The following is a 27,081-nucleotide window of genomic DNA, read 5'->3' on the forward strand; positions in this document are numbered from 1 at the left end:
GTGTCACTAAAATCTACATAAAACTGTATGATGAAGTAAAGCTTGTGTAGTTTTGACATACTTTGACTTTGATTGAATATTTTTCATTTTCTGCTATTTTATACTTTTGATCTACCATGTTTTATAGGGGAGTAACGTACCAAACTATATTTATTTGTAGATATTTTTACTTTCCAGACTAATATTTTTCAAATACACATGACCAGTTAACAAAACATGATGCATCATTACAGATGAAAAAACCTAATACAACTAAGGTTGTAAGTTTTTGAATTTACCTACAAATTGTAACAGTGAATGGTGTCTTACATGTCTGATATATATTTAAATATTAGTAATAATAACCCCTTGATAAAATACCTAATATACTATAACTTTGGTTAGTTTTGGTAAAGTTTTGGTTTTTATACTTTTACTTTTATACTCAATACTTTTGTACTTTCACTTAAGCAAGATTTTGAATGTAGGACTTTTACTTTGAATGAAGTATTTTTTTTACATTGTGGTATTGCTACTTCTGCTTAAGTAAAGCATCTGAATACTTCTGGAGCAATGACATAAACACACTTCACCTCAGGGCATTTACAGTTCGTCTGTTGCAGCTTCAGCTTTCTGGTGTCCGTCTTTGGGGAGAAATGAAATTTATCTTGTAAAGAGCTATGATGTAATGAAATATGTTGTTACCAGTCATTATCAAGCGGCTTCCGCGTAGCCTCTGACCTTTGCATTCAAGTGCGACAGCAGAGTGGAAACTTTATGTATGACAAAATCCCCTTTTATGAGCACACAACCACTGATGACTAATAGCAAATACAAACATGAGCTTGTGTTTGCTGTGTTGAACCTGAAGCCCACTTGTTCACCAACTGGCAGCGCTGGTCTAAATATAAAACCAGGGGTAAGTGTAGCACTTTAGTTGAATATTTGTCACTTCTGCGGAATAGGGGATTTGCATACCCGCTATGTTCAATTACACTGTCAAAGTGGAGCTGTGCCCGTACAAAGAGGCTATTATACCTGAGCAGGGGAGTACAATAACATCACACAGGAGCTTTGCTGTAGACAGTTCACCGAGCTGAACGGATGAACTGAGAATTCAAATGACTTTAAAAACAAAAGCCTTCATTACTCCAGCAGGATAAGTCACACGTTTATTATTTTCTCTGCAGAGTTCAATATGGTAGGCTGATATAAATTTCGCAAATACAAAACAGAACCATAAAACACAAATGGAAAGTATAATTTCACATCATGAATAATAAAAGAGGCACAGATATTGCTGTCAAATCTGATTTGTGTTTATATTTACAGCTGAAACAATTTCCTTATCAGTGTGTTTGTATGTGCAGCATACCCCGCAGAGTGATTTTATCTGACTTCAAACTAGGGCCTAATCAAGATAATTATCTACAAAATGTTGTTTTCCAATAAAAATACAGTGAAAATAAACATAAAACTCCATTCACGTGACATCCAGTGTAGAAACACATATGTACAAATCCACACAAACAAGTGGTAAAGCAAGCAAGTGCGCTGATTCCTGAGTACAAGGGTATACAAAGGTGCCCGTTTTGTATTTTCACACCAGTGTGGGCACCATGCCAGTGTTGAGGTGGTGTGTGTAGGGTAGGGAGGCAGAGGGGTGCAGAGGGGAGGGCGCTGGGATAAGGTGTGGTGCATGGCTGTAGGTCAGGAGAGTCCCGGGGCCAAGGGAAAAGTGCCCACCATTGTCGTCCAGAGAAGATGGCTGATTCACCTCAGAGTACTGCTCCAACATGGCCACCTTCTTGCTCTTCTTGTTCTTGTTGGAGACTTTTCTGTTGCGTGTTTGAATGCCGTCCTTCTTCATGGTGAGGGGCCGGTTGACCTGGGAAAAGACAGGAATGAGACTTTCTAAATCCTCATGTCCAAGCAGATTCAGAGTGAAGTGCTCTGCTCCTTCGTAAAGAATATAAGTGTGAATCTTATCTGGATGAGTGACTCACATTGTGCAGTTTAAAGTAGAGTCCACAGGCGTTACACACAGGTTCTCCATTGGCATTGCGTCTCCACAGGGTTGTTGTGCTTGTGTGACAGTTGGCACACATTGTACCTGCCCGCTTGCTGACAATCTGAAACACAGAAAAGAGGATAATCATTGTTTAGAAGTTGCTCTGACGATGACAAATTATCCATGTAATTCCAAGCGAGGGCCGTCAGTGGGCCATACCAGTCTTTTCTTGGGTCGGATGAGAGGTCTATTTTGGCCATTCATCTTATGGTACAGTCCACAGGCATTGCACAGGTAGTGGCCTGTACCATCCCGACGCCACAGAGGGGTGGCTGTGGCTCCACAGTTGACACACTCTCTGGCCTCTGTTCAGAATCAAAAATACATAGAAAACACTTTACAATGACTTTTACTCATAATACAGAGAATATAGGACTGGTTTATATCTCATTAATGAACAAAATCCTTTTGTTGACAAAACTATCGCCCCACATTTAGTCCATTTAGTTGCATTTATTTGCAGATGCACAGTTGTCATGGAAATGTAGACATTCAAATTCCAAAAAATTGGCTTTAAAGTTGAGACTGAGAGTTTCATTTTTGACCTTTCATCTACATCTCCATCACAACAACTCCATCTGCTGAGGAAAGTCATGCAATGTGACTGAAAAGTCCAGAACAGCCACTAAATGGACCTTGTGGTGAGATTGTCTTGTCCATGGGTGTGTCGCTGTATCCTCACCTGGAGTGGATATCCTCATCTTGTTGCGGAGTTTAGGAGAGAACGAGGGGCTCATCCAGCCCCCGGAGCTGTATAGCGCAGCAGAGCTGTACTCCTGCGGACTGGTCATGTATGAGCTGTAGGGGCTCAGCATGTGCGGGTGGGAGTGGGACGACGGTGTGTACACACTCCCAGCAGCAGGAGTCAGATTAAGAAAGCTGCTGCTGGCTCCCACCCCCCCCAGAGGGCTCAGGCGCTCGGCCTTTAGGGCCTCCTGAAGCCGGGGGCTCTCCCTGCCCTCTCTGCCCGGAGAAGGGTATCCATCTCTAGAGGTGGTGAAGGAGGAGGTGACCCCTGGAGTGTAGAGGGAAGTTGGGGTGTGTGAGTGCAGCGGGGTCTTGGTGAGAGGACCGCTGCTCCAGCTGTTGGCTGTGGGGTTGTAGGGGGAGCTCAGGGAGTGGCTGGCAGGCCCGTCCAGCAGCTGGAGGTTACTGAGGAGGCTTGGTGAGGTGAACACCTGTCGAACTTTGGGGGAAGAGAGGGACAGAATAGATAAAGTCAGATCATGTTTTAGATGGCGGATATGAAAGTGAATTAGGTGGATAACAGCGGGTGGGAGCACTGACCCGAGCTGTGTCTGTAAGCGGACGGTGCTCGGCTGTGGCTTGGGTTGGAGAAGAAGGAGGGCAGGCCGGTGTAGTCTGTGTCCTGGCTGGAGAAAAAGGCCTCACTCTCTTCCCCTGGAGGAAGCAGAATGGGCTCGGAGGAGAAACCAGCTAGTGGGTCTGAGCTGAGCAGAGCTGGAGACACCCAGTGGGACTGCTCTGAGGAATCCTCCATGCTGACGGGGACAGACTCGAGCTGTAGCAAGACCATGGCATGGATGTAAGAAATTGACAGTGCTTTTTCTGCCAAATGCATCTTCATCATTTTTCTTAAACTGAAAGGGCATTTTTATATTTTTTGGTCACACTGGGAAGGATCGGGTCACAGTAAGTAACAACTGTGTGATTTAGAGTAACTTTGATTGGAGCAACTACATCATCACCCTGCTCTTCACTTCACAACAACCAGTGTAACTTGAAGGATAAGATCTCTCGACAGCAGGTTTCTTCAAACTTCCTTTTCTAGGATCCTCATTTGACTGTGGCTGAAAGTAAAAACTAAAAATAAATGGCTCTATAAATGTGGTGATGCAGCCAGTGACCAAACAGTCACTGAGTAGCCTTTCTACAATAGGTGTGTCAGTTAGAAGAATGCAAAAAATACACGTCCTCGGGGAGGGTGCAGGGTGGACAAACAGCACGACACCAACTAAAAATAATGATTAAAAAAACACTTGAGGTCGTGTTTGCAGCAGTGTGTTTAAAGTGAGAGTGTTAACAACAACCTCTGTCACACTTCTGAGGAGATTATGTGACATTTTCACACCAGTCTTCTAAATCTGTGATTTGTGTGGGATGTTTTAATTAGTGCTAGTGTGCATATGTTTAAGCAATTTTTTTTTTCCAGGAAAAAAATGCATTGTAATACAGTTTTTAGTCCTTGTGGTGAGGGAAAAAAAGCATGAAAAGTACATTTACTGTCCTTTGCGAAATAAAGAATGACTCAGTGTGACAGAAACTGTGAAAGCTCAGACTGGTAGAGCAGTATTATCGCAACTACACTGACATACAAGGCCGCTCTCACTCTATATCTTTAGAGGAAAGAGAAGAGGAAAGAGCAGAGGCTCATAGTGTCCGATAAAGTGTGAGAAAATCTGATAGACAGCATTATTGTAATGCTAAATATATCCAGCTCCACTGATACAACATGAGCCTGATACCAGAGGAGTGTGAGACAGCATGTGATGGAGAGCCGATCCAAGAATACTGGACTGAGTAATCGAGATATTAAAACAGGTGGAAATAATCACATTTAGATTTAGATTTAATCATTTTAAACAAATTGAATTCTCAGATATGAGCTTCACAAAGAAATGTGGTTAATTAACTAGCGGGTTAATTGTTGTCCTAATTGAAAGATTAATGGGTATGCATTCAATACCGTTATTTACATTAATACATATACATACATGAAACATATACAGGATGAGATATTTAATTTGATATAAATTGATTTAACTCCAAGCCCCATAAAAGCATGAGTCAGGAACAGCTGAAAATCTGAATAAAAATAAAACATTTCAAAATTATAAGAATAATTGAGAATAGAATAATAAAAGAATAATAATAAGAAGAATAATAAAAATCTAAATACAATATTGAAGAGATACGTGTTAATTTCATTGAGAAGGAAACTGAAAGCAAAGTCCTCACCTCTCATATCTGTAAAAGTTCAATCAGGCAATAAATGGCCTGAGGTGATATTTAACCATCACCCGTAAAAGTTTCAAATGTGTTTTCAAAAGCCAGATATATACTGTATATATATATTTTTTTTTTTTGCCAGATGAATAAGATTACTCACTGGTGTTGCCAGGATAATATTAAGACAAAACAGCAGACAAAGAGCGGAGGGGGTCACCTACCTGAGAGGATGTCACAGACACACAGCGAGGAGAGCAGCAGGACTCAGGGTTAAATTTACACAGCCAGGTGGAAGGCGGCACAGCTTGAGTGTCTACCTCAGCATAGGCTGATGGCTACAAGAACAACGTCCCCAGCCACCAGCAAAGTTTAGGGCTAAGAGACAGTTCGTGGGAGGGGTTGGGGGACAAGTTTTTTTTTTTTTGAAAGACACACCTCTTTTGTCCAGAGAGAAAGAACTTGTATGAGTGCAGATCTAACATATTTACAGCCCTGGATTTAATATAATGTTTAACTGTGTAATTTATTTGCCAATGCTAAAAATCAAATGTTTTTGGCTTCTGAAGCGTGCGCGTCAGGCGAAGGTGTCCGCTTTAAATCTTGGTTCCTCTGCTCTTCCTTTATAGCTGCGTGTGCTGCAGTGTAGTATTGATAACATGTTTGTATCTATGATGGTTTCCACACAGGAAGCTCCACATATAAAAAGCATATCAGCACCAAACCAATTCTATTATTAAACAGTTGGGTATAGCTGGTGGACAGAACATTTTTCTGATATACCTTCAGTGTTTGCTCAGATATACACATAAATGCAGGATGTGATGCAGCAGTTGCAGGCAGGGCAGTCAGCTCACAGGATGGTTGCTTTTTGTCTGTTGATGAAATGTGCATACAACCCCTGATAAGACCCAGCCCACATGGAAAAGAGTTTGACAGACATTTGAACAAAGCAAATATAAAATGCAAAGACTCAATTTCTTTGTGGGCCAGCAAAGCTTATAGTGGAACACAGTAATGCAAATTGGGAGAAGAACTGCAATCATGGGGGAGAGATATGGTCTGGTCACAGCCTGGCTGCGCACAGGCCCGACACTGTCCCAGTCATTTGCTAGTCAAAACAGTTCCCCAACTTTCCTCTGTCTTTGTTCATTTACAGTTTTCAGGGAAATCAGGGGAGGAAAACAGTTGGGAATAATTGAGTCCCTTTTTTTAAAAAAAAATAGTAACAGTGGGTCTTTTTCTGCCATTTAAGAAGCAACAGCAGTTAAATTGAAAGTATATCCTCATAAGGTAACAACAGGCTGACAAACTGCATCAGTTAGGCCAGATGCAAATAAATAAATAGACCAAGCTAAATGTGGCACAAAATTTTAATTGAGTCACCTGTTTCCTTAAACTTGTTTCCTTAAACTCTTTCTACAGTTGCTTGGGATAAAATTCCCATCCTGCGACAGTAGACACATGTTTGATACTGTCTATAGTAAAAGTCAGCATGCTCACGGGTTAGAAACAACTCCACTGAATATGTGACCAGATGTGTGTCCGGAAACACAGGACTGACCTGACTTGTCCTCTTTATCAGGGCTGTAGCTGTGTCCTCTGTGTTTCGGGGAATGTGGGGGATTAGAAACTCGTGTCATGTTTTAATTATTAGTGGAAATCAGATTTCTAAATAGTCACCCAGGATAATGATCATTGTTTACATCTACTTATATATTAGTATTTAGTTGTCCTGCTCCACTATGTCTGATTCTGTGATATCTACAGCCTCATTGATCATGCTTTGTTTTGGAGAGTTTGGTTTTCTAAGCTTCACATTTACACGGTTTTCAAGATATGTCAAATTGTATAATACTGATTAATCAAACAAAACAAAACAAAACAAAACAAAACAAAACAAAACAAAACAAAACAAAACAAAACAAAACAAAACAAAAGATTTCATGACCTCTATTTTAAAAATGGGCAATTGAAATGTATTGCCACAAACAATGTGTCAGACCACTGTAACAAATCAAATTATATGAGAAATTCTTTTTAAACTATCATCTGCAGGATTGCAAAGAGGAAGAGATGGAAAATATCACTTTGGTCACTGCAACAGTCCTGATGTTATTCATTTGTAACACTGTGGTGTAAGCACCGTCGCCTCAGTAAGAAAAGTCCAGAGTTCACGTTTTGGAGCTCAGGTGGATTGGAAACTCTCTATTTCCTGCAGGTGTGTATGTGTTTTCTCTGTGATAGACTAGCAACCTGTGGAGGATGTAGCCTGCCTTGCATCCAGTGCATGCTGGGTGGGCTCCAGCTTGACATGACACTGAGCAGGATATGTGGATATATATCGAAAGACGGTTAGTGATGCTGATTTATTGAAGTATCTACTTCAGTTTATGGCTTTTCTTGGTTTGATTTTATGCATCTGTCTGTGTGCACACTTTTGTTTCAGAGACAATAATATAAAAACTGAAAAAGCATGAGATAACCTGCGCATGCAGCACAGCAGTCTGTCTGAATGAGAGTAATATTATGAGTGAAAGAGTGAGATGAGTTCTGTGTGGCGGTGTGGACAGCTGGGCAGGGATGTGGCTGCTGCCGCTGTGTGAGCGGGCTGCTCTGCCCTGATAAGAGCCTATCAAGATGAAAGAAAGAGGCCAGGAATTACAGGACCGCCGCTCACTGTCATACAGCAGCACAGACGTACACACAGACCTAGAGGACATTGCAGCACGTCTGTGGTGGTGCCATGCAACTCACAAAAGCCTCCGTACACACATGCATAGATAGACACACACACACAACATGCCTGTTCTGTTGACAGTATCTTGGCAGAAGCAGTGTGATGTGACACAGGAATGTCTTGTTGGGCAGTTGGGAGGTTGTGTGAGCCTGTTGTAGCTGGGTGATGGATGGTGTTGTGTGTCACCAGTGGACTTTGGGGACAGCTTTCTAATTCCCAAGAAACAGGCTTCTGGGTAGGCGGTGGTCTTATCTCTGCCATGCAGGGCTGCAGAGACATACCCAGGAGATCTCTCTCTCTCTCTCTCTCTCACACACACACACACACAAACAACACACACACACACACACACACACACAAACACACACACATACTGTCCTCTCCGTTGTTTTTTAGTTTTACTCCTTTCTCTTAGCAGTTACTTACATTTTCAGTCCGTAAAGAGTAACTATTGTGGTGTCTGTGTGGTTTTGTTGGCACATGTGTTGATCTACACAAGATATTTTGTGCGGCAGCAGTGTGATATGACTGTGTGCCTCTGCAATGACTAATAAAGTCAGGTGGTTAAGTGGCCAAAACTTGCACCACTAACTGAGATACCATAGCTTCATGTATTGCTGAATTTGTGTAATCTCAGTATTCTGCTGCACCTCTCAACATGACTCATGAAAAGCATGTAAGCCTACATGGATGTCACTGTATTTTCCTTTGTTTAAACTTTCATATTAGTTCGCTGGTCTTTAATCCTGCATCTTATTTTTATTTGTTTTTTTAAAACTTTTTTTCCCTCATGGATTACCAACCACTGAGAGTCATTTGTACATATTATGTATTATGTTTCTTTGTGTCTGTATCTTTGGCGGTCAATTGTAATCTTTAAGGAATTATTTTAACCTCGTCAGATCCAGTTTCCCCTTTGTATGTCATACTTAGGATGATTAAGTAGCTTTAAGGTTGGAAAGTTTTCTGAGAATATCACGCACTGTATATTATGTATTAGCTGGTTTCAGCTTTTTATTATGTATATGGTGCTTACATGGAGTAAAATAATTCAAACCCAACACTGTTTTTCTATGATCCATCAAATGTCAATTTTCTAAATGTCTACTTCATCATTTTTATGTAATTCTTCAAAATTCAGCCTGACATATTTATTATCTTTGTAAACTTTGGTATCTCCATCTCCAAAGTTCTGTGAGTTTGATCAAAGTTTGGCTCCAGATGAGTTGACTGACTCAGTGAGTCACAGGGGGTTTAGGATTTGTCATATTGCTGCAGGATTTATGATGTGCTTAACATACACAATATTTTTACAGCTTCGCTGTGATATGAACTGTGTGTACAGTATGTGCAGTGTTATGGGCTAGTGATGATTTTAAAGATGAAATTATTTTTTTCTTTTTATTACTAAATTCAAATAATTAAAATGTCTGTGTTTACACGTCACACATCTATAAACATTCCAGACATAATGTAGATAACACCACCTGCCAGCTCCAGCTGAAAGTAAATCCTGGATGAAAGGTGAATCACCTGAAGCCTGTGCTGCCCTCTAGTGGTACATTTAAAAAGTATTACATCTAATTTCCAGTAAAGTACATGTTTAATTAGAATTAATCCAAAACTAGCTACTGTTTTACAGTGAAGTCAAAAGGAATAAAACAAATGCAGGATCTATCCATCTTGTGTGTTTGCATTATTGTGATAGTCCTTTTTCATCTTTGTATCTGATATCAGCTGTGTCTTTGGGTTGTGACAGTGAAAGAGGACAGGGGTCAGTAATGTGCAGACCAGACAGGGCTGCTGTCATATGATGCCTTCAATGGCATAAGCCATCAAAATGCTACAGTGGCTGTATGTACTTCTTCTATGAAAAACACTGAGGTCGTGCTCTTCTTTGTTTGTTTTGGAAAAATCAGGGAGTTGTTTGTTGTTGTTGTTTATTTCAAGACTTGTTTGACTACTTGTGGACAAAAAAAAGACAGTATAGAAAAGGCTTCATGTTTGGAAATCTTCTCTATTAATTTGATTTAAAATATTATTGAACAGTTGAATAACTAGGCTAATAATATTAAATGTCAGTGTTTTTATCCTTGCTACGGCCCAGATTACAGTAAAAACATAAGGGTACTGTGACGCGTCAAATTACTGGATGGTAAAATTACGAGGAGCACCTGAAGGCAGCATCAACAGCTGTAGCTCCGGTGGAAACAAACATGAACATGAACGAAAGGAAATGTCCTGTTACCCTGAAAATCATCCTCATAGGAGACTCTGGGTAACGTCAACCAGCTTGTGTTTGAAAATCAGTCATTTGTCATTTGATCAAATGTTTTGTTTTACTGCTGCGTCGACTGTTTCACTTTCACTTACTGGGACGTCTTGATTTATAGTAACACTGAAGTGTAAATCTGACACGAATCATTGTACTCAAAAGTGTAGTTTAGTGTTCAGTGGTGCAGTGAGTATTGAGTTTTTGTTAAACTGGGAGACAGATTTGAGTGTACTGTGCCTTTACCTGCTCTGTGTGTGTGTGTGTGTGTGTGTGTGTGTGTGTGTGTGTGTGTATGTGTGTGTGTGTGTGTTTACTCAGGGTGGGAAAATCCTCCTACATGAACAGATATGTGAATCACCGCTTCACCAACATGTACCGAGCCACTGTAGGGACCGACTTCCTCTCCAAGACCGTCAACATAGACGGGGACACTGTCACCCTGCAGGTAACTCCTCTGTCTACCTGTGCAGTCCCAGTGAAACACCACCGACCACTGATGCACGTTCACATTCTTGTGTGTGTGTGTATGTGTGTGTGTGTGTGTGTGTGTGTGTGTGTGTGTGTGTGTGTGTCAGATCTGGGACACAGCAGGTACTGAGAGGTTCCAGTCTCTGGGTACACCTCTGTACAGAGGAGCCCACTGCTGCATGCTGGTGTTTGATGTCACATCCAAGGCCAGTTTCTCCGCCTTGGATTTGTGGAGGAAGGAGTTCCTGGTCCAGGGTGAACCCCAGGACCCATCTGACTTCCCTTTTATTGTCCTGGGCAACAAGACCGACCTGAGTGACCGGGAGGTCAGTCAGTATCAAGTTGATAGTTTTATACTTTTCAGGAAATGAGCCAATCAAACACTATTTCATCAATGTGATTCTCTGATATTCAGACTCAGCCAGACAAGTCATCAATCAAATGATATGTGTGTTGGTGGTGGGGGTTGGGTCATTGCACTATGACCAAGGCAACATCAGCAGCACTGACCTAACAGAGAGTGTTCAAGTTTTATCTGTCCAGTCAAACACATGCAAGCCTGAGCTTTACAGAGGACACTTCAGCTCTAATGTTGCCTGTACATGAAATGTGTACAGGCTGTGGGATATCCAGGAGCACTGAGTCAGAGGCAAATGCTATTTAAAATCTAAACATTTCTTTTTAGCTGCTCATCCTGGAGATGTTTGACTTAGTACTTTGAGATGTGAAAATGTGAAATGACATGTTTGGTGTTGATGAGTGCAAAGTGTGTTTAATGTAATCATGACCCGACAGAGCTCCAAGGACGTAAAGAATATTGTGTTTAATTAGAAATACTGAAACAGTTACAAAGAAACACTTAAATTATCAATCAATCAACATAAAATGAATTATAATTATAATTGATAATTGATTGATCATTTAAAGCAAAAATTCAAATCACTCTGGTCACAACTTCTCCAATGTGAGGAGGTGATGTTATAAGATGTTACCTCGGAGTTTAGTAATTCTTTATTACTGTATTCTGACATGTTATAGACTAAAAGATTAATTGATTAACTGCTGCACTTTAGGATCGCTCTGCCAAAGAGACCTTGGCTCTGTTATGAGAGCTTTACTACAAATTGAAAACACACATTTCACTGTGAGCTATTGTCTAATTCTAACTGTTACGAAAGCTGTTAATACCTGACTGAAAATCTACTGAAGTGAAAGTATAAACGACTGATTTTTGAAAATGTATTTGAGAACATACATGGGAAAAGGTGGAAGGGATTAGTTTCCAGTGCTGGAGCTCAATAACACATATTGTTTCCATCTTTATTGTGGAACCTGATTTGTGACTTATTTTCTTGCAGGTGTCAGGCAGGTCGGCTCTGCAGTGGTGTGAGGAGATCGGAGCAGAGTACTTTGAAGGAAGCGCCAAAGAAGATCTAGACGTAGAGAAGCCGTTTCAGAGAGCGGCTCAGAGCGGCTTACAACAGGTGATTTACTTTGATTTCATGTTTGTATTTAAGAGACACCAAAGACACCAAATGTCTATGTTTAACATGTTTATTTTTTGATGATAAAAGATACATTACTCCCTACAGTACAAAAAACACACATTGGAAAATACAGGACATTTCCAGATAACCTGCAAACAGCCGACAGAAACTCGCAACACCTGTGAATGCTGAGAGCAGCACTCGTCCCAGTGTGGGAGGGAAAGTTCAGAGAGACCTCGGCACTGCTGATGATGACCTATCTAACGAGGGTGCAAAAATAGTGACCCAGCAAAGGTACTATGGAAGGAAAGGACACAATTGTATACCACATGGAGAGAGGAACAAACTCATTAAATGTTTTTTCTTTTTTTGAGAACCTTCAGCTTATGGTCTAACTTAAGGCATCACTACTAAAATACACTGCTTTTGCATGCATGTCTAGTTTTGTTCAACAGACACACTGACACGCACAAAATTATGAATGCATATGAAGAGAAAGTTCGCTTCTAGAAAGAAATCGGGAGAAACCACAAACGGAAACCAAGGTGCGAGCCGGAGAAAAGGCGGCAAGCGGAAACCTTGGCTCTGATCTTCCTTCCTGGCCGTTACCATCACAAATGAATCCGCCCTTAAAAAGTAGATATACACTCATGTCCAGTCAGAAACCTCCTCCCTGTACAAGTTTGTACTGTAATGAACCTAAGCAGTGATTCAGACTCCTACAGTGAATCAGCTCGACAGAAGCAAATTAGAACAATCAGGGAGACTATATATATTTATATATATATTTGTTTCTTTTATAAGTAAAGACACAAAAGGCAATCAAGAGATGACCAACATGTAAAAACAGTTTGTTACAGGTAATTATATAAAAGGCCAAGATGTTTTTTTTGTTTGTTTTATTCTTGCTCTATGAACGAACTAATTTACAAGTGAGTACACTCCGGCTATGTAAGCTTTCTTCCCAAGACATCCCCATTCAAAGACATACGGGTTTACACGTCACAGTTAGCTTGCACACCATCTGTAGTCTGAAATACAGAGCCGTGGAAGGAAAAAAATTAAAATTTATTAAATGGATTCACATACATCAATAGGATAGGGAAAATAGGTTTACTAATATAATTTGCCATTCTAAAAATTAAAGAAGAGGTGAGACACCACATTCATGAGCATAAAAAGCGTAGGACAACTGATTGGGATATTATTGGGGAAAAGGTATGAAAAGATCTGATGTTATTTTTCACATACCCCATGAAATTCCTTGTTTGGCAAACAAAGCAACACAAGAATTGAGTAGTAAACAAAGTAAAAACTCTCCTCTCCCTGGGTCCACTTCAAAGTTCCCTTCAGTCCTATAACCTCTGCGGTTCTACTTGGAACAAATACAAAAGTCTTTCTCTCTTTCACCACCATCTGTTAACAGGAACATACGACCAACTGAATGAAGATTTTTAAAAATATAGTGGCAACCTCAACACAGCCACCAATCTTCCCACAAACACAAACTATGGGGATGAACAACAGTTAAAAAAAGTGATGTCTTTAAAAATGCACACAACATACACATACACACAGGAGAAAAAAAAAGCTTAAAAAATACAAAAATAAACTACACAAAAGATCTTCTGCGTCATTGCTTGCTAATTTTTTGGGAAGATTTTTGCAAGATATTTTTTCTGTGTGTGCTGCAAGTCTCAGTCCTAGCAAAGTCTTGTCATTCATTCTCATCAATCTCTTCCTTTGTCATTCTCTTTTGTCCACTTCGAAGTGTCGGCCACCAGTCCTCATCTTGGGGTAAAAAGCGCACAGTGATGACATTACCAGGAGACTGGAGTCCAGTACGATGACTGTACAGACTTGGTTCTTGATGAAGCAAATTTGTTTTGAGCAAAAAAAGGAAAGGAAAAAATGATGTCCTCTTTCGTTGAGGACAAGTGCTTTATTTGTTTCCATACTGATTTTTCCTCTCGTCTAAACTAATGCCTCCACAGCCTTTTTCAACACTGTACATCATTTCATGTAGTCTCTCTCTACATCCCCCCAGGATTCACAAAACAAAGACAAAAAAAAGAAAGAAAAAAGGTAACATTGCGCTCAGGCTGGCTCCCAGTTTGTGAAAGATGTAAATGCTTCTCTATACTGCTCAACTACTGAAACAAGCCAAAAATAGATGTTAAAGGATGGAAAGGGATGTGACTGAAAAAGATAATGTGCTTCTAAGTTTGTGTTGCTCTAAAAATAGTACGACCAACAGAACAAGGAGAAAAGGAGGGTTTTTATCTACAGAAACATCTCTCAGATTGACTTTCATCTCGGCTTCATACGGTTGTTCTGCCTCCACTGCTGTCTTGATCTGAGACTTGAGAGTGGAAGATGAGATTAGGATGAGGATGAGGAGGTGGAGGAGGGGTGAAGGTCAGTCTTCCTGATAAAAGGACAGCGAGTGGAAAAAGGACAAAAGACTGGGAGGGGTCTCTGGGCAACCTCACTGGTCCGTCCTTGCTTTCTTTGGACCAGTAGCCTTACTGCAAAGCACACATAAAACCAGAATGAGTATTGCATGTTTTATTCGTCAGTGCCACGTTAATGTGGTGCCTGTGTGTATGACACATGAATACTGTACTTACGTATCTGGAGAGGTGCCTGGTCTTTTGGGGGCCGGTTTTGCCGAGGCAGCATCTTTGCCAGATTCTACAAAGCAGAAAAATGGTTAAAATATCTCTCGTCACCAACTAATTAACCATTCACTCACTAACACCCGAGTATTATTGGATGATGCGCTGTGCTCACCTTGCAGCCATCGAACTTGGGTGGCAGGACCGTATCCCTTCTCGTTGCGGGCGGCGATGCGGAAGATGATGGCTGGCTTGGTGGTGTAGTCGATGTGGGCGTTGGAGAGGCTGGACGATTGCACCAAGCATGAGGGGTTGGGTCCACAGTACACACGCATGAAGGCTAGCTGGGCCGGGGTTGAGGCCTTGGCTTCAGCTGTCTGGTTGCTCTGGATGGCCAGGTACACCGAGTACTCGATGATCTTCCCTGACGTCACCGAGGGTGGCTCCCAGGTGAGGTGGGCACCATCTGGGCTCTGCAGAGAGAAAGTGCTCAGATATTAATCAGTGCTGGAAAGCCCTACTCGTGAGAACAGCTGGTGCTACTGTCAGTGCAGTTCGAGCATGTATATGTCGTTGTGTTTACCTTGCTGATTTTGATGGCACAAGGTGCCCCTGGGAAGCCTGGTAGGCAAGTCTTGAAAGCAGAAATCTCAGAGAAAGCTCCACGACCACAAGCGTTGATTCCAGCAACACGGAACTTATAAGCCGTTCCAGGCTGCAGCTCCATTTTCTTCATCTGGCTGTAGTCTGGCATGATGCCAGAGTCATCCTAGCAAACAGAAAATTAAGCAATTAGAGATGCAATGAGTAAATGAACATAAAGCCCTCTGAGCATGAAGGAAGCCGCCTGAGACACTTACATCTCCTTGAGAATCATCTGCTGGCACATAGAAGTGGGTGACAACCATATTTGTCACTTTTACAATTCCAACATCGAACCATTGGTTCTCTTTCTTTACAACAGGCTTCACTGGGGTTGGCTGAGGGGCTTGCTTCTGTTTGGGGAAAAAACAAAAATATAGTCAATTAAAAATGAATTATTTTCTCTCTCTTTGACCTGCCTGGACCAACCAGATGTTCATTAATACTACAATGACTCACCTCTCCCTCGATGCCATTGGCGACTTCTGCGAGAGCGGCTGCTGCTTGCAGCTTGGCTGGGCTTGCCACCGATACAGAGGGTGCAAAGGTGCTTGATGGAGCAAGTGCTGTGGAGTGACAGGAGTAATACAAAAGTGTCAATCTAAAATACATAACGACATACAAAGTAACTATTAAAAAAAAAAAAACACAAAGTCTCTTACTCTCAGCAGTGGTACGTGGCAGCAGAGATGCTACAGCACTGGTGACTGCGGCAGCCATCTCGTTGTGTCCGTTGCTCTCGACAGAGGGGTCGTTGAGGCTGTCAGCAGGGGCGAGACCTTCAGTGGGCAAGCTTGTGTCCACAGTGGCCTGCTGGGCTGCAGCCTGAGCCTCCTGCAGCTGCTGCTGCTGTTGTACCAGCGCTGCCAGCTCCTGCTGGGTCAGCATGATGGGGATGTTGGTGGGTTGTTGGCTCTCTCCAGCGGAATCGCCTTCATCTGTAAACACAGAAAATATGTAATTCATTCATTCATACCACAACCATGTCAACTTCACGAGTAACAACCATATCATTGTTGAGGTTGCAATAGTTGCAGAACTTAGAGCCAGCTTTTGGTTCTGCACAAGACCAGACCTTGTTCCATGATGCCACTGTTGAAAATCTAAATAAACATCTAGTTATACAAGATTATGGTTGTACTCACTCATTACAGCTTGCTGAGCTGCCTGGAGAACAGCCTGAATAGCGAGGGCCTGGGCTTCTTCTGTGGCTGCTGCCTGAGCGGCAGCCTCTGCTGCTGCAGTCACAGCCAGTTCCTCGTCCGACAGCCCTGTCACCATGAGTGTGGCTCCCTGACCCTCAGACATTAGCTCTGAGGGCAGGTTCAGTGCTGTCGCTGCTGCAGCTTCTCCCTGAGAGAACACATTTCAGAGGTTCCATCAAATGACTGCAAAAATGCATTAATAGTTTCAAATTTCAGTGGACCTTCAAGTGGACCCAACACTGGCTTCATATGACTTTTGTATGTATGCATTATACTGCATTTACCTCTGCTTGTGTCTCCATAGCAGTAGCTCCCCCTTCTGTGGGTGCAGCTTCTGCTGATGCTGCCTCATCAGTTTGCATTTGTTCCTCTGTGGAGCTGGCAGCAGTACTAACGCCCTCTGTGATTGATGAAATCGACTGGACAGAAAAAAACAAACAAATGAAATCAAAAGACATGTTTCTCTCACATCATGACATCAGATTCACAAATGCTGCCTTAAGACAGACAATAAATATGTGCTATTCTTACTGGTACAGAGGGTCCAGGTGCTGGTGTAGACTGAGTGACGGTAGTGATGGCCCTGCCCTGGGTGGTGGTGACCATGCCAGTTGCTGCAGTGGTAGGGGCCACTTCTGTGCTGCTGGTACTTTCAGTTGCCTCCTCTGTCTGCTGGGCTGCTGACGAGATTCAGAACACATAAATTAGGTTTGACTTCATTCCCATTCATTTCATTTCATTTCGTTACCTGAAAGAAAGGACAAGCATCTACCATGTGGCAAGTCAGCACTTCTGCTGTGTCTGTTAGTAGAAGAGGAAGAACAAACTAAAATGATAGACGATGAAATAACATCAAGAATAGTTAAAAAGCTAAGGATTTACATTGTATGGCTGAGTCAGTAACTTTATGTTGTTTAATAGGCTGTTAATAAAAGGTAATTAAAATAACAATTAATAATTTATTAATTATTAAAGAGGCTGAGCTAAGAGTTACAGTATATGTTGGTGTACCTGTGCCTTCGCCTGTCTCCATGCTGCAGGTGGCAGTGGTGGCTGTGTTGGTGGTCCCAGTCTCGTGTGTTTCACAGGGTGGGTTGGAGCACACCCTCTGGACCAGGCCCGTTGCTGTGCTGGTCTGGTCACCTCCCATGCTGGAGGTGGCTGTGGACGGGGTGTTGGTGGTCCCTGTCTCGTGGGTTTCGCAAGGCGGGTTGGAGCACACCCTCTGCACGGTGCCCGTCTGGCCCGTGGTCATGTTAGATGACGACTGGGTGGCTGTGTTGGTGGTGCCTGTCACGTGGGTCTCACAGGGTGGGTTGGAGCACACCTGCTGGACCCCTCCCATATTAGCAGATGCTGTGGTAGCTGTGTTAGTTGTCCCAGTTTCGTGGGTCTCACATGGTGGGTTGGAGCACACACGGAGCGCTGACATGTTCGACGATGCAGTTGTGGCTGTGTTGGTGGTTCCTGTTTCATGGGTCTCACATGGTGGGTTAGAGCAGACCTGCCCTGCTCCCATGGTGGCAGAAGAGGTGGTGGCTGTGTTGGTGGTTCCTGTCTCGTGGGTTTCGCAGGGAGGGTTAGAGCAGACCTGCCCTGCTCCCATGGTGGCAGAAGAGGTGGTGGCTGTGTTGGTGGTTCCTGTCTCGTGGGTTTCACAGGGTGGATTAGAGCAGACCAGGGTGACGGTCCCAGAACCCTCTCCAGCTGCTCCGGCCTCAGTGGAACTGGGCTGCTCAGAGGTTGGTGAAGCCAGGATGGACACTGGTAGATCCTGCACTGGTTGAGCTTCTACTCCACTGGGAGTTGTGATCAGAGTCACCTGGGTGGGCTGGTTCTGAGGAGAGGACAGCAATTTCAGTTTAGTCATAGTTTGACTCATATAGCACATTTAATTCTGGCGGAAGCTCTGTGATCGTTCTGTAGTTACAGGAATAATTGTCAATTCTATGCAATCAATGCAAGTCTTTTTTCTTAGGTTGTAATGTAGTAATTAAAAGCGTATGGGGCTTACTGCTGCCACCATTTAACGTCCAAATGATTAAAATGCTAAACACAGACTGCAGGCTGCTGGGTCTTACCTGCACTGTGATGGTAGAGGAGGGCAATGTGGAGGAAGAAGTCAGACTGGTCTGAGCAGCTGACACAGTTATGGCAGCTGGGCTGATGACCTGGCTGGACAAGGTAGCGATGGTTCCCAGTGTGGTGATGGGAGTAACCAGAGAGGCGTTGGAACTGTCCACCGTGCCTCCTGCCAGACTGGTAGAGACTGTACCAGTGACTGTTCCAAGAGTGGTGACACCTGGAAGGAAGATAAAAGGAATTAAAAAGGAAAACCAAAAAATCCATAGTACAATGGACAAAGTGCGAAATCTGTGATAATGACCTATTAATAATAATTAATAATAATCAATCACTTTAATACCAGAACTTGGTCGTTCTTACCAGTAGTCCCCTTGACAACCAGAGTGGTGACAGTGGGCTTGACTGCAGATACCGTCACTGGCGTAACAAGTCGAACACCACCCACTGTGCTCATGGGCACAGTCCGCAGAATAGTTCCTGGTTGTCCAGGGGCACCCTTCAAAACCACCTAAAGACACACAATTCAGGATTAGTCAATTCCGACATAAATGGGCAGAACACGTCCTCTAACAAACTGATGACATCTACAAATCCCAGCACACACATGGAGTCAGTTTACCTGTGTCAATCCTTGCTGGCCAGCTGCAGTAGCAAGTTTGGGTACTGCAGTGATGATTTTACCAGGAGTTCCAGTTGTCATCACCTTTGTTGTAAGGATCGTGATAGGTGTTTTCATGCCCGCACTGCTTGTCACACCTGCATGGACAAAAACATGAATGTCTGAAATTAACCCAATTATATCAACTCAAAACACACAACCCTTGGTTAATGTGCACTTGTAAATAAATAATTCTTAGCGTCCATTTTCATCCATAGTAACTGCCAAAATGTTCCAAGTCATGCCAATCTTCATATCCATTGCAGGAAACAATTTTAAAAACAATAAAATACAAGACTACACCGACTCCTTCTGTTGTGTCATGCCTTCAACACTCCCTGGAACATCAACCGGCAAACTAACATAGAAAATGGTGTCTTCCAGATATTCATCTGGTTTGGGTTTTGTTGCTTCTCCAAAAATTGTATTAATATCACTGAATTTATCGTGCTGATCTCAATTGTAACTTTGAGGCAGATGAGGTTTGTAGTTGTAACACTGTAAACTTGAGTGAGTTTAGACCTGTGGCTCCAGGCTGGGTCATGATGGCCGACATGGGGATGGTCTTAATGATGGTGGTGCCCTGCTTAGTGGTGGTAGGAGAGACACCGCTGATGTTGAGGATAGTGGGCTTGTTTCCTGTGCCTCCTGCCTGGGAAGTGGTGATGATGGTTGTGGGCTTTCCATCTGCAGAGGTCACCAGTTTCAGGATGGTGCCGGCTGGGAGGGGACCCTTTGTCTGGGGAGAGAGACACACGTTACGCAAACCATTTGGAGAAAGACATCTGGTGCCTGTCTCAGGAGTTTTAAGCTACCTCCTGTTTTTTTCCTGCACTCATGCAGATAGCTGACCTGTATGATCTGTGTGAGAGGGTTAGTGGAAGCCTGGCCTGTGACAGCTGATGTCTGCACTGGCTTGGTTTGTACCACAGACATCATCTTGCCAAGGTTGGAGATCTGCCGACATAGGAGAGAGACTCAAGTTCATGAGTCACCAGAAAACATCGGATAGTACAGGGAGTGCAGAGGGATGGTGGATCACTAAACTGGAGGCTCTAAGAATCATTCCAGCTCTAACTGATCAACAGTCATGCAGATCACTAACATCATGCTCCCTGTTTTCTCAGTTGAGTTCTCCAACAGTCACTGTAGGCCAACTTTTACTCCCTCCCCCACTGGTTCAAACTCAGTGCATGTCGTCACTGTCTTGTGACAAGACAAAAAAATAGAAAAAAAAAAAAAGAAAAGAAAAAAACACACACACATACTAAGTGTGAAAAAGCGATTTGTAGAACCCATGATTTACAGCATGCGTGTGAAAGCACCAAAGGGTGCTCTCAGAGTGGTGTTTCGGTATTCTGTTGCTGTGCTAAAGAGTCCCGTTTTCTTACCAGCGTGCCACTGCTGCCCATGGTGAGGGGACTCTTGACCAGGGTGATGGTTTTGGTGACTCCTCCCACCACAGTGGTGACCACCTGGGCCTGCTGGGCCACTGTGACCGCACCAGACTTGTGTACAGTGATGATGGGTCTGGTGGTGGTGGGAGAGGACGCAGTTGCTGTGCCCACCTGAGCTGCAGCAGTCTTCAGCATCCGGGTGGCTGGGTTACTGACCTACAAGCACAACTTCAATTTAACAATTGACCCGCGACCCTCAGAATGCACATTGTTAGAAATGAGAAGGTTTAGTGAGCTCTGTACCATGACTGGAGAAGCCACTTTCACAGTGGTTGTGCCCGGGGAAACAGCTACTGTTTTGAGAATGGTGGCACCCGCAGGAACATTGAGGACAGTGCCTGCAGAAGACGGCGGGATCTTCTGTGTTGCTGCAGCTGCTGCAGCTAAAGCTGCCATGCCACTCATCTGAGGGCTACTGCCAATTGGCTGAAAACAGAAAAAGTAAACAATTTTTCAACACACTTGCTCGTCTGATTACAGACCTCACACCGAGTTCTACACATGATAAGATGCCGTGCAAAATTTCTCATACCGATCCTTGGGTGGTCTGGGCAGGTACTACCATTCGGACACCTGGAGGAAGAGATGTCACAGTGACAGGGGATTTCCCAGGCTGGCTGGGGCGGACTGTGACAACAGATGTGCCAGTGGCAGACTGTTGAGCTGCAACTTTCAAAACAGCTGTAAAATAAGGGAACCAGTGATTAGAATTCATGCACAGAGTATTTGCAGTTGTTAAGCTTCCTGGTGTAGTGTCAACAATGGACAGGGAAGAACTGGAAACAAGAAGAATCATTATTAACTAGTGTAATACCTGTCTGTGGCAGGCTCTGGGCAGAGGGTGCTGCTGCAGCCGGTGCTGGGCTCTTTGGAGAGTTCACAGGCTGCGAGGGGGTTGCGCTCATGGCTGGTGAGGCTGCAGCTGGAGTAGCAGGGATGTCATACTTCTGTAGCTGCAGGAGGTAAGTGTCAGCAGTGGAGACTGCACCCCAGCTCACCTCCAGAGAGTTTGTGTTGGCACGGACTAACTGCACCCGGGCAGGGGCATGTGGTCGCTCTGGAGAGGAAGAGGGCAAGAAACTTAACAACAATGACATTGTTTGACAACCTGAGACACTGAAGTCAATCTTAATGACAAACCAGTCATGTTGCAGCACACCTACCTGTTTCCAGGTACCAGAGGTCTTTACAGCAGACTTGGTTGTTCCAAGCTTTACGATAACCATCACGGCCACTCCAAACATAAAGTCTGGAATTGATGGCCACAGCACAGTGGCCAGCACGGGCCCTGGGGATATTGTCTTCTAGAGTATCCATCAACACTGTCTCCCAACACATGGAATCTAAAGACAAAGATATTGAATTAAATTAACAACAGTGAACGCCCTTTTTCTCAAATGTTAATAAAGTGAAATCTAGTATAATAAATATGTAGTTAGACAAACCAAGATTTAGGCAGGCAAGAGTGTTTGTGCACTTCCACTCCTTCTCGTGTGTGGCCACTTTCACATCATCCATTACCAGAGGAACCCATCCTCCAAAAACATACATCCTGCACAGCGAGAAAATGAAATCAGAGTGAGATGCTGCTGTGATGAACAGCCCTGTTCTACAGGGAGTTTTAACACATTAGAAGCAACATTGAATATGTTACTGGCAAGGTGAAGCAGTTGTCTCACTTGTTTGTGATGGTAGTGGCAGAGTGAAGACTTCTGGGAAGTGGTGCTGTGCCGCTTACTGATGGTTTGTTCCATGTCAGGGTATCTGGAGACAAAGACAAGCACCCATTCATTCCGACATGTAAACTATAGCATTCAAGTTAAAGCAAATCCACACATATTATTGACAAACATTAAAGCTCTTGAAAGTGTGACGATGTTAAATCCCATTTGATCTGTCTGGATGTAAATGGCTGCCAGCAGGGCATTTATAACTTTAGTGCTGTTATTTATCTTTCCATTCACACTTTAAAGACCTACCAATATCAAGTGTCCATAGATCTCCCAGACGACAACCGCTCATCCCTCCATAGATTATCAGGCGAGATTTCCTGCTCGTCTTTTCTGTGTACACCACGGCAGTGTGGCTCTCACGGGGAGGAGGCAGAACTCCATATGTGATTGGAATATCCCATCCAACCACACTGGACCCAGCACGAAGCTCGAGTGTGTACAGATCATTCAGGTATCTGAGAATGAAAAACACAGACATTGTCTCACTCATGATGCTGGTTGAAGCAGAATCTCAAGCAGTCACAGGCCCTACTGGCTCCTGCTGAAAAAACATCTGTACCTGGGAATGTTGTTTTTTGGGTCCTCGCTGTCATTGGCTAATCCACCAAACAGGTAGCATTTGTTGCCCACCAGGGAAAAACTGTGGCCAAGACGAGGACAAGGAGGGGGCCCATTTTTGGGGTTTTTTGCTTTCAATTTTTTCCACTCCCATCTGCTGGCCTGTAGTAGAAACAATGGTCAAAACAACATCTCATCAGTTGATTATGTCATAGCAGAATCTCTAAGAAACAAGTTACAAGTTGACCTCATTCTCTATACTACCAATCCTTTCCAAGAATATTACTTTATGTCAAGAGTGTAGTTAAAACTAGACACACTTTTTTCCTCACTAACCCCATTCTCCCCCTCATTCCTCTTTTTGTCTATTACATTTCCCACTGCCTGAAAATCCATCTGGACTCCAGGTGTCAAAATATGATTGGGGCATACATTCTTCATATCATTTTCAGAAACAGAGTATATTTGTAACTTCTTGGTGCACAGCTGTTGCAAGAAGAAGAAGATAAATACATGGATGTTTTGTTAGAGTGTCTATTGCACTTGTCAGGATTGGTTAATTAAACATGGCGAAACATAATTAAGGAACAAAATAACTTGTACTAATTAACATCATGTTCAGTCAATAATGTCATTACCTTGTTAAGACTCTCCCTTTCTCTTCAAAATGTGCACGTAGCTGCTGAGTATTTGCTGTTTAGTCAGCTAGTTTTTCTACTTTAGGAACCCTCTAAATTCTGATAAAAAAAATAAGTTTTGCAACCCCCACAACTAAGAATCATATTCATCTAAAAATCAATGATTTTTCTATCCACTACCAGTTAAACAATTAATGGGCTGTAGTAAGTGATGACTAAAGCCTTCTGACTGTATCAGCCATTTAATTTAATTCTCTTTAGTGCACAGTCAGAATGAACACGCTCAATGCCACCCCTACAACTATGCAACACCCCCCCCCCTCTCTGCGCTGGACAAATCAAGATACATGGTTTCATCCAGCTGTGTCCATAGACTTACCATCTACAGCTGAACCACACTGAGCACATTCACTTACAAGTTGAAACTATAACTTTGCTGTGTACTTTTTCCATTTCCTTTCTCTATATCAGTGATCTATGACACAGACAGACAAGCTGAAATGTATGCATGCAAACATGAACAGATAACGTCCAGTTGGCTCTGAACCTGCATATAAACAATGTATTTGTTGTAAACATGTCCATCTGTATTTTATGTTGAACTAACTAAAAGTTAGTTCATATACAATCAACATATCTGAAAAAAATGGGTATGAGGAGTAATATACTAAATTAGCTGAGTATACCAGATGTATTTATAAGCATTTACTGATCTTAATGTGCAAATACAAAAATGGGGGTTATTTCTTCTACAGACAGATTACCTGTAGTTCATAGAGATCGTTGCTGTACTTTCCATACTCCACCATTCCTCCAAACACCAGCAATCGCGTGCCATCACAGACAAAACCATACGCAGCACAACCAGGGGGGATATCGCCTCGAACAGCTGGGATAAACCACTGGTTTGTTGCTAGATATTAAAACAATAAAGACAGTGAAGTTATCAGTAGAAGTTTACCTATATCAAGTGCTTGAAATCATGAGGGGGGTATATGTTAAAATCTAAACAAGGCAGTTAATTCCTGACCATTATAACCTGTAAACAATGTTCTTATCAACATTTGAACATAAACCAAAATCTGAATGTAAGGATAGTGAGACATTAACCAGATCTGCTAAATTTGTCTGTTCTTATTGGTTTATGTGCAGGAAATTGGGGCAGAGGATATGCTTAAACCAACCAGCATCATCCATTTTATTTTAGCCCGCCTTTTTTACGTGCATTAAATACCATTATCCAGCAGAGGGGGCCAAATTTAATCAGATATGGATACGCTTGGCCTACTGAGGCCTATATGCTACTTAGTTCTGCACTACACGAATCGATCTTTAGAAATACATTTTAAGTGTTACTAGGGGAAAACTAGATTAAAAAGGCATTTTTTGTTACTTCACATTAGCGGATTTGTGAAATAAAACATTATGCTTTCTGTAGAAAACAATCGCATAAGTTGTACGAGCAAAGTTAATCTTACCGGTGTTGTATACATGTAATTCATCAACAATTCCTTCGTTTCCACCGCCAAAAACAACCATGAGCTCCTTTATAGCCACAGCTCTGTGTCCATGCCTGGGCCGGGGAACAGGACCGGACCATCCTAGGACCCGTTTCCACCGCGGCTGCAGAACCGACGCCGTGGTCCCAGACACCGCGGAGCCAGGGGCAGACATGACTTCTGTCAGAGAAAACAATAGAGGAGCATTTATCTTAACTGCTTAAGTGATAAAGTGATGTTTCCACGGCAATGATGGTAGAAACTGAACAGTAGCATCTGGCTGTACAATGCAGCCAACTTCTCAAACAGTTCGTGCGGCCACAGGGACTGAAAAGCTTAACAGTTAGCAGTTAGCTTTGGTTAACGAATACATTCAACCTAAAAAAACATAATCGATGTAAGAGTTTTCGAGAAACTACTGAGTTATTATCCTTGATATTGCTTTGACGTTGCAGTTGTGCTAAGAAACACATGAAATATTCACCTAAACCTAAGTTTTATCTTAGTTGTTTCTGACCATTGAATTCAATCCATGGAAGCAGCCATCTTGCAGCCAAACAAACCCCCGCTAACGCTGCTGCCAGTCTGAAAAATGGCGGAAGCAAATGAAAAAGAAAAATACATGATAGCCAGCCAACCACACCGGCAAAGAAATACACTACATTAAAGGCAAATTCAACAAACACGTAGTGGGCCAACGAAGCAGAGCAATGCACATTTGCAAGGCAGACTTAATCCACAGTTAAATCCGTTAGCAAGAGTCGGCTATTTTCATGCTTCTGTGGGAGTCGCCATATTGTAGCTAGCAAACTTAGCATTTTCTGCATCCCATTAAACGCAGTTATTAACAATAGAAAATAGTTCAACCTCACTCTAGCTGTTGTGGGTATTAAGAAAACAACACACCTGAACTCCCATCGAATAATTTGCTTAAATATATAAAAGAATTAAGTGCAATCGTAGTACTCAAACGGATTCTAGTGCTAGCTGTACACCGTTAGCAGTAGCGGCTAGTTGCTCAACCTAATTTACCCAAGCTAACAGCGTTAGCTGCGCGGCTAGCAACTGTCAAAGCGTCGCCAAGATTTACAATTAAATGCAATGTAATTATATGTTCCTTTGACATGCATACTTTACCTGATACAAATGTAGTTGCAACAACACTCTTAGGACGTAGCTAAACTGAGTTAAACCGCAAAAACAGAGTGTTATTATGTTTCATGCCGTCTCTGGAAGCAGCCATCTTTTCGACAATCGGCCTACTTCTACAGCTCCCACAAGAAAAATGGCCGGGCGGTTTGCCACAACAAAACATAACAAACCGAAAAGAGCGCACATATTTTATTTTTTTACTTACTTATTTCGACGCAGTAGTTGCAAAAGCGCGGGTATGTGGTCTTATCTTGTTGTAATAATCCAAATTCATTCGATTTGTGAAGAAGTATTTCCTCTCATGCCTGCCTGGAAGCTGCCATCTTCTTGACAACCAGAGGCGGAGGAAAATGGCAGAGAGTTGGCGTCACCCAAAGTAAACATGGCGACAGAGACCCGCTCACTAACCATTTCACGCAAAAGCGCATTCATAGTTTTTGTTGTTTACCATCGTGAATCGGCGTAGGATGCTCTGTATAGTGAAGTGCTTCTATGAACACTTGAAATCTATATAAAGTGAATATATTGCGAGTTTCAACAAATTAACAACAAGTTGTGTTATAGTACTGGGCTTATTGTCCCTTACTAAAGATGGCGACATCCGTGCTGGAACCCCTTTTATTTTAATATTGTAGGCGATGCTGATTTTATTTCGCTCAAGACCCACTTGAATATGCCCCCTCATGCATAATAATAGTGTATAAGCACTAATTTGCAGATTTAGCGCTCACACATATTGAAGTTACCACGCCCACACCCACTATTAGTGCGCCCTCCACTGATGCCAATACTGCATTACTGGATAACACCGCCAACATCAATAACAAAATAGTCCCTTTCTGCCCCCCC

The 27,081-nt window shown here is 42.7% G+C and overlaps 3 protein-coding genes across 6 annotated transcripts; 1 reads left to right on the top strand and 2 right to left on the bottom strand.

Annotated features, from left to right (window-relative positions):
• Positions 1-879: 879 nt before the first annotated feature.
• Positions 880-12,363, top strand: LOC111649239 (ras-related protein rab7). Of its 2 annotated transcripts, none has more exons than XM_087171910.1 (5): positions 880-898; positions 10,351-10,477; positions 10,608-10,826; positions 11,859-11,984; positions 12,093-12,363. In XM_087171910.1, exons 2-5 carry the CDS (start codon positions 10,370-10,372, stop codon positions 12,177-12,179), a joined length of 540 nt encoding a protein of 179 aa, XP_087028036.1. In that variant the 5' UTR covers positions 880-898; positions 10,351-10,369; the 3' UTR covers positions 12,180-12,363. The 2 variants fall into 2 exon arrangements, with proteins under 2 accessions (XP_087028036.1, XP_023254757.1); XM_023398989.2 differs by lacking the exon at positions 880-898 and adding an exon at positions 9,913-10,035.
• On the bottom strand, positions 1,122-5,400 carry gata1a (GATA binding protein 1a). The gene is made up of 6 exons (XM_023398995.2): positions 5,242-5,400; positions 3,338-3,572; positions 2,733-3,236; positions 2,210-2,355; positions 1,986-2,111; positions 1,122-1,867 (listed from the first exon to the last, which is right to left on the bottom strand). The coding sequence occupies exons 2-6, from the start codon at positions 3,549-3,551 to the stop codon at positions 1,580-1,582; spliced, it is 1,278 nt and encodes a 425-aa protein (XP_023254763.1). The 5' UTR covers positions 3,552-3,572; positions 5,242-5,400; the 3' UTR covers positions 1,122-1,579.
• On the bottom strand, positions 12,041-26,589 carry hcfc1a (host cell factor C1a). 3 transcript variants are annotated; one of them, XM_087171909.1, is made up of 28 exons: positions 26,438-26,589; positions 25,060-25,260; positions 24,346-24,494; positions 22,945-23,105; positions 22,632-22,840; positions 22,332-22,416; positions 22,098-22,204; positions 21,816-21,995; positions 21,467-21,709; positions 21,185-21,333; positions 20,896-21,078; positions 20,587-20,808; positions 20,048-20,152; positions 19,718-19,934; positions 19,157-19,293; positions 18,898-19,045; positions 18,534-18,754; positions 17,464-18,289; positions 16,984-17,129; positions 16,737-16,871; positions 16,393-16,600; positions 15,910-16,185; positions 15,707-15,813; positions 15,466-15,600; positions 15,189-15,374; positions 14,781-15,078; positions 14,618-14,681; positions 12,041-14,515 (listed from the first exon to the last, which is right to left on the bottom strand). In XM_087171909.1, the coding sequence occupies exons 2-28, from the start codon at positions 25,253-25,255 to the stop codon at positions 14,476-14,478; spliced, it is 5,133 nt and encodes a 1,710-aa protein (XP_087028035.1). In that variant the 5' UTR covers positions 25,256-25,260; positions 26,438-26,589; the 3' UTR covers positions 12,041-14,475. The 3 variants fall into 3 exon arrangements, with proteins under 3 accessions (XP_087028035.1, XP_023254755.1, XP_023254756.1); XM_023398987.2 differs by having other exon boundaries at positions 16,984-17,132; XM_023398988.2 differs by lacking the exon at positions 20,048-20,152 and having other exon boundaries at positions 16,984-17,132.
• Between the last annotated feature and the right edge of the window lie 492 nt (positions 26,590-27,081).

Source organism: Seriola lalandi, unplaced genomic scaffold (assembly GCF_002814215.2).
Source record: "Seriola lalandi dorsalis isolate HSWRI2012SDOR001 ecotype SW California unplaced genomic scaffold, Sedor1 jcf7180002050280, whole genome shotgun sequence".
NCBI lineage: Eukaryota > Metazoa > Chordata > Actinopteri > Carangiformes > Carangidae > Seriola > Seriola lalandi.

Excerpts from the sequence above, each read along its gene's own strand:
- hcfc1a (XM_023398987.2), bottom strand. The coding sequence starts at position 25,255 with ATGTCTGCCCCTGGCTCCGCGGTGTCTGGGACCACGGCGTCGGTTCTG. Across the intron at positions 22,841-22,944 it reads CCAAAAAACAACATTCCCAG|ATACCTGAATGATCTGTACA; the intron begins GTACAGATGTTT and ends TTTCATTCTCAG. Across the intron at positions 15,601-15,706 it reads CCAATGGCATCGAGGGAGAG|AAGCAAGCCCCTCAGCCAAC; the intron begins GTGAGTCATTGT and ends TTCCCCAAACAG.
- LOC111649239 (XM_023398989.2), top strand. The coding sequence starts at position 9,974 with ATGAACATGAACGAAAGGAAATGTCCTGTTACCCTGAAAATCATCCTC. Across the intron at positions 10,478-10,607 it reads GGGACACTGTCACCCTGCAG|ATCTGGGACACAGCAGGTAC; the intron begins GTAACTCCTCTG and ends TGTGTGTGTCAG. Across the intron at positions 10,827-11,858 it reads CCGACCTGAGTGACCGGGAG|GTGTCAGGCAGGTCGGCTCT; the intron begins GTCAGTCAGTAT and ends ATTTTCTTGCAG.
- gata1a (XM_023398995.2), bottom strand. The coding sequence starts at position 3,551 with ATGGAGGATTCCTCAGAGCAGTCCCACTGGGTGTCTCCAGCTCTGCTC. Across the intron at positions 2,356-2,732 it reads GATGAGGATATCCACTCCAG|AGGCCAGAGAGTGTGTCAAC; the intron begins GTGAGGATACAG and ends GATTCTGAACAG. Across the intron at positions 1,868-1,985 it reads TCTACTTTAAACTGCACAAT|GTCAACCGGCCCCTCACCAT; the intron begins GTGAGTCACTCA and ends GTCTTTTCCCAG.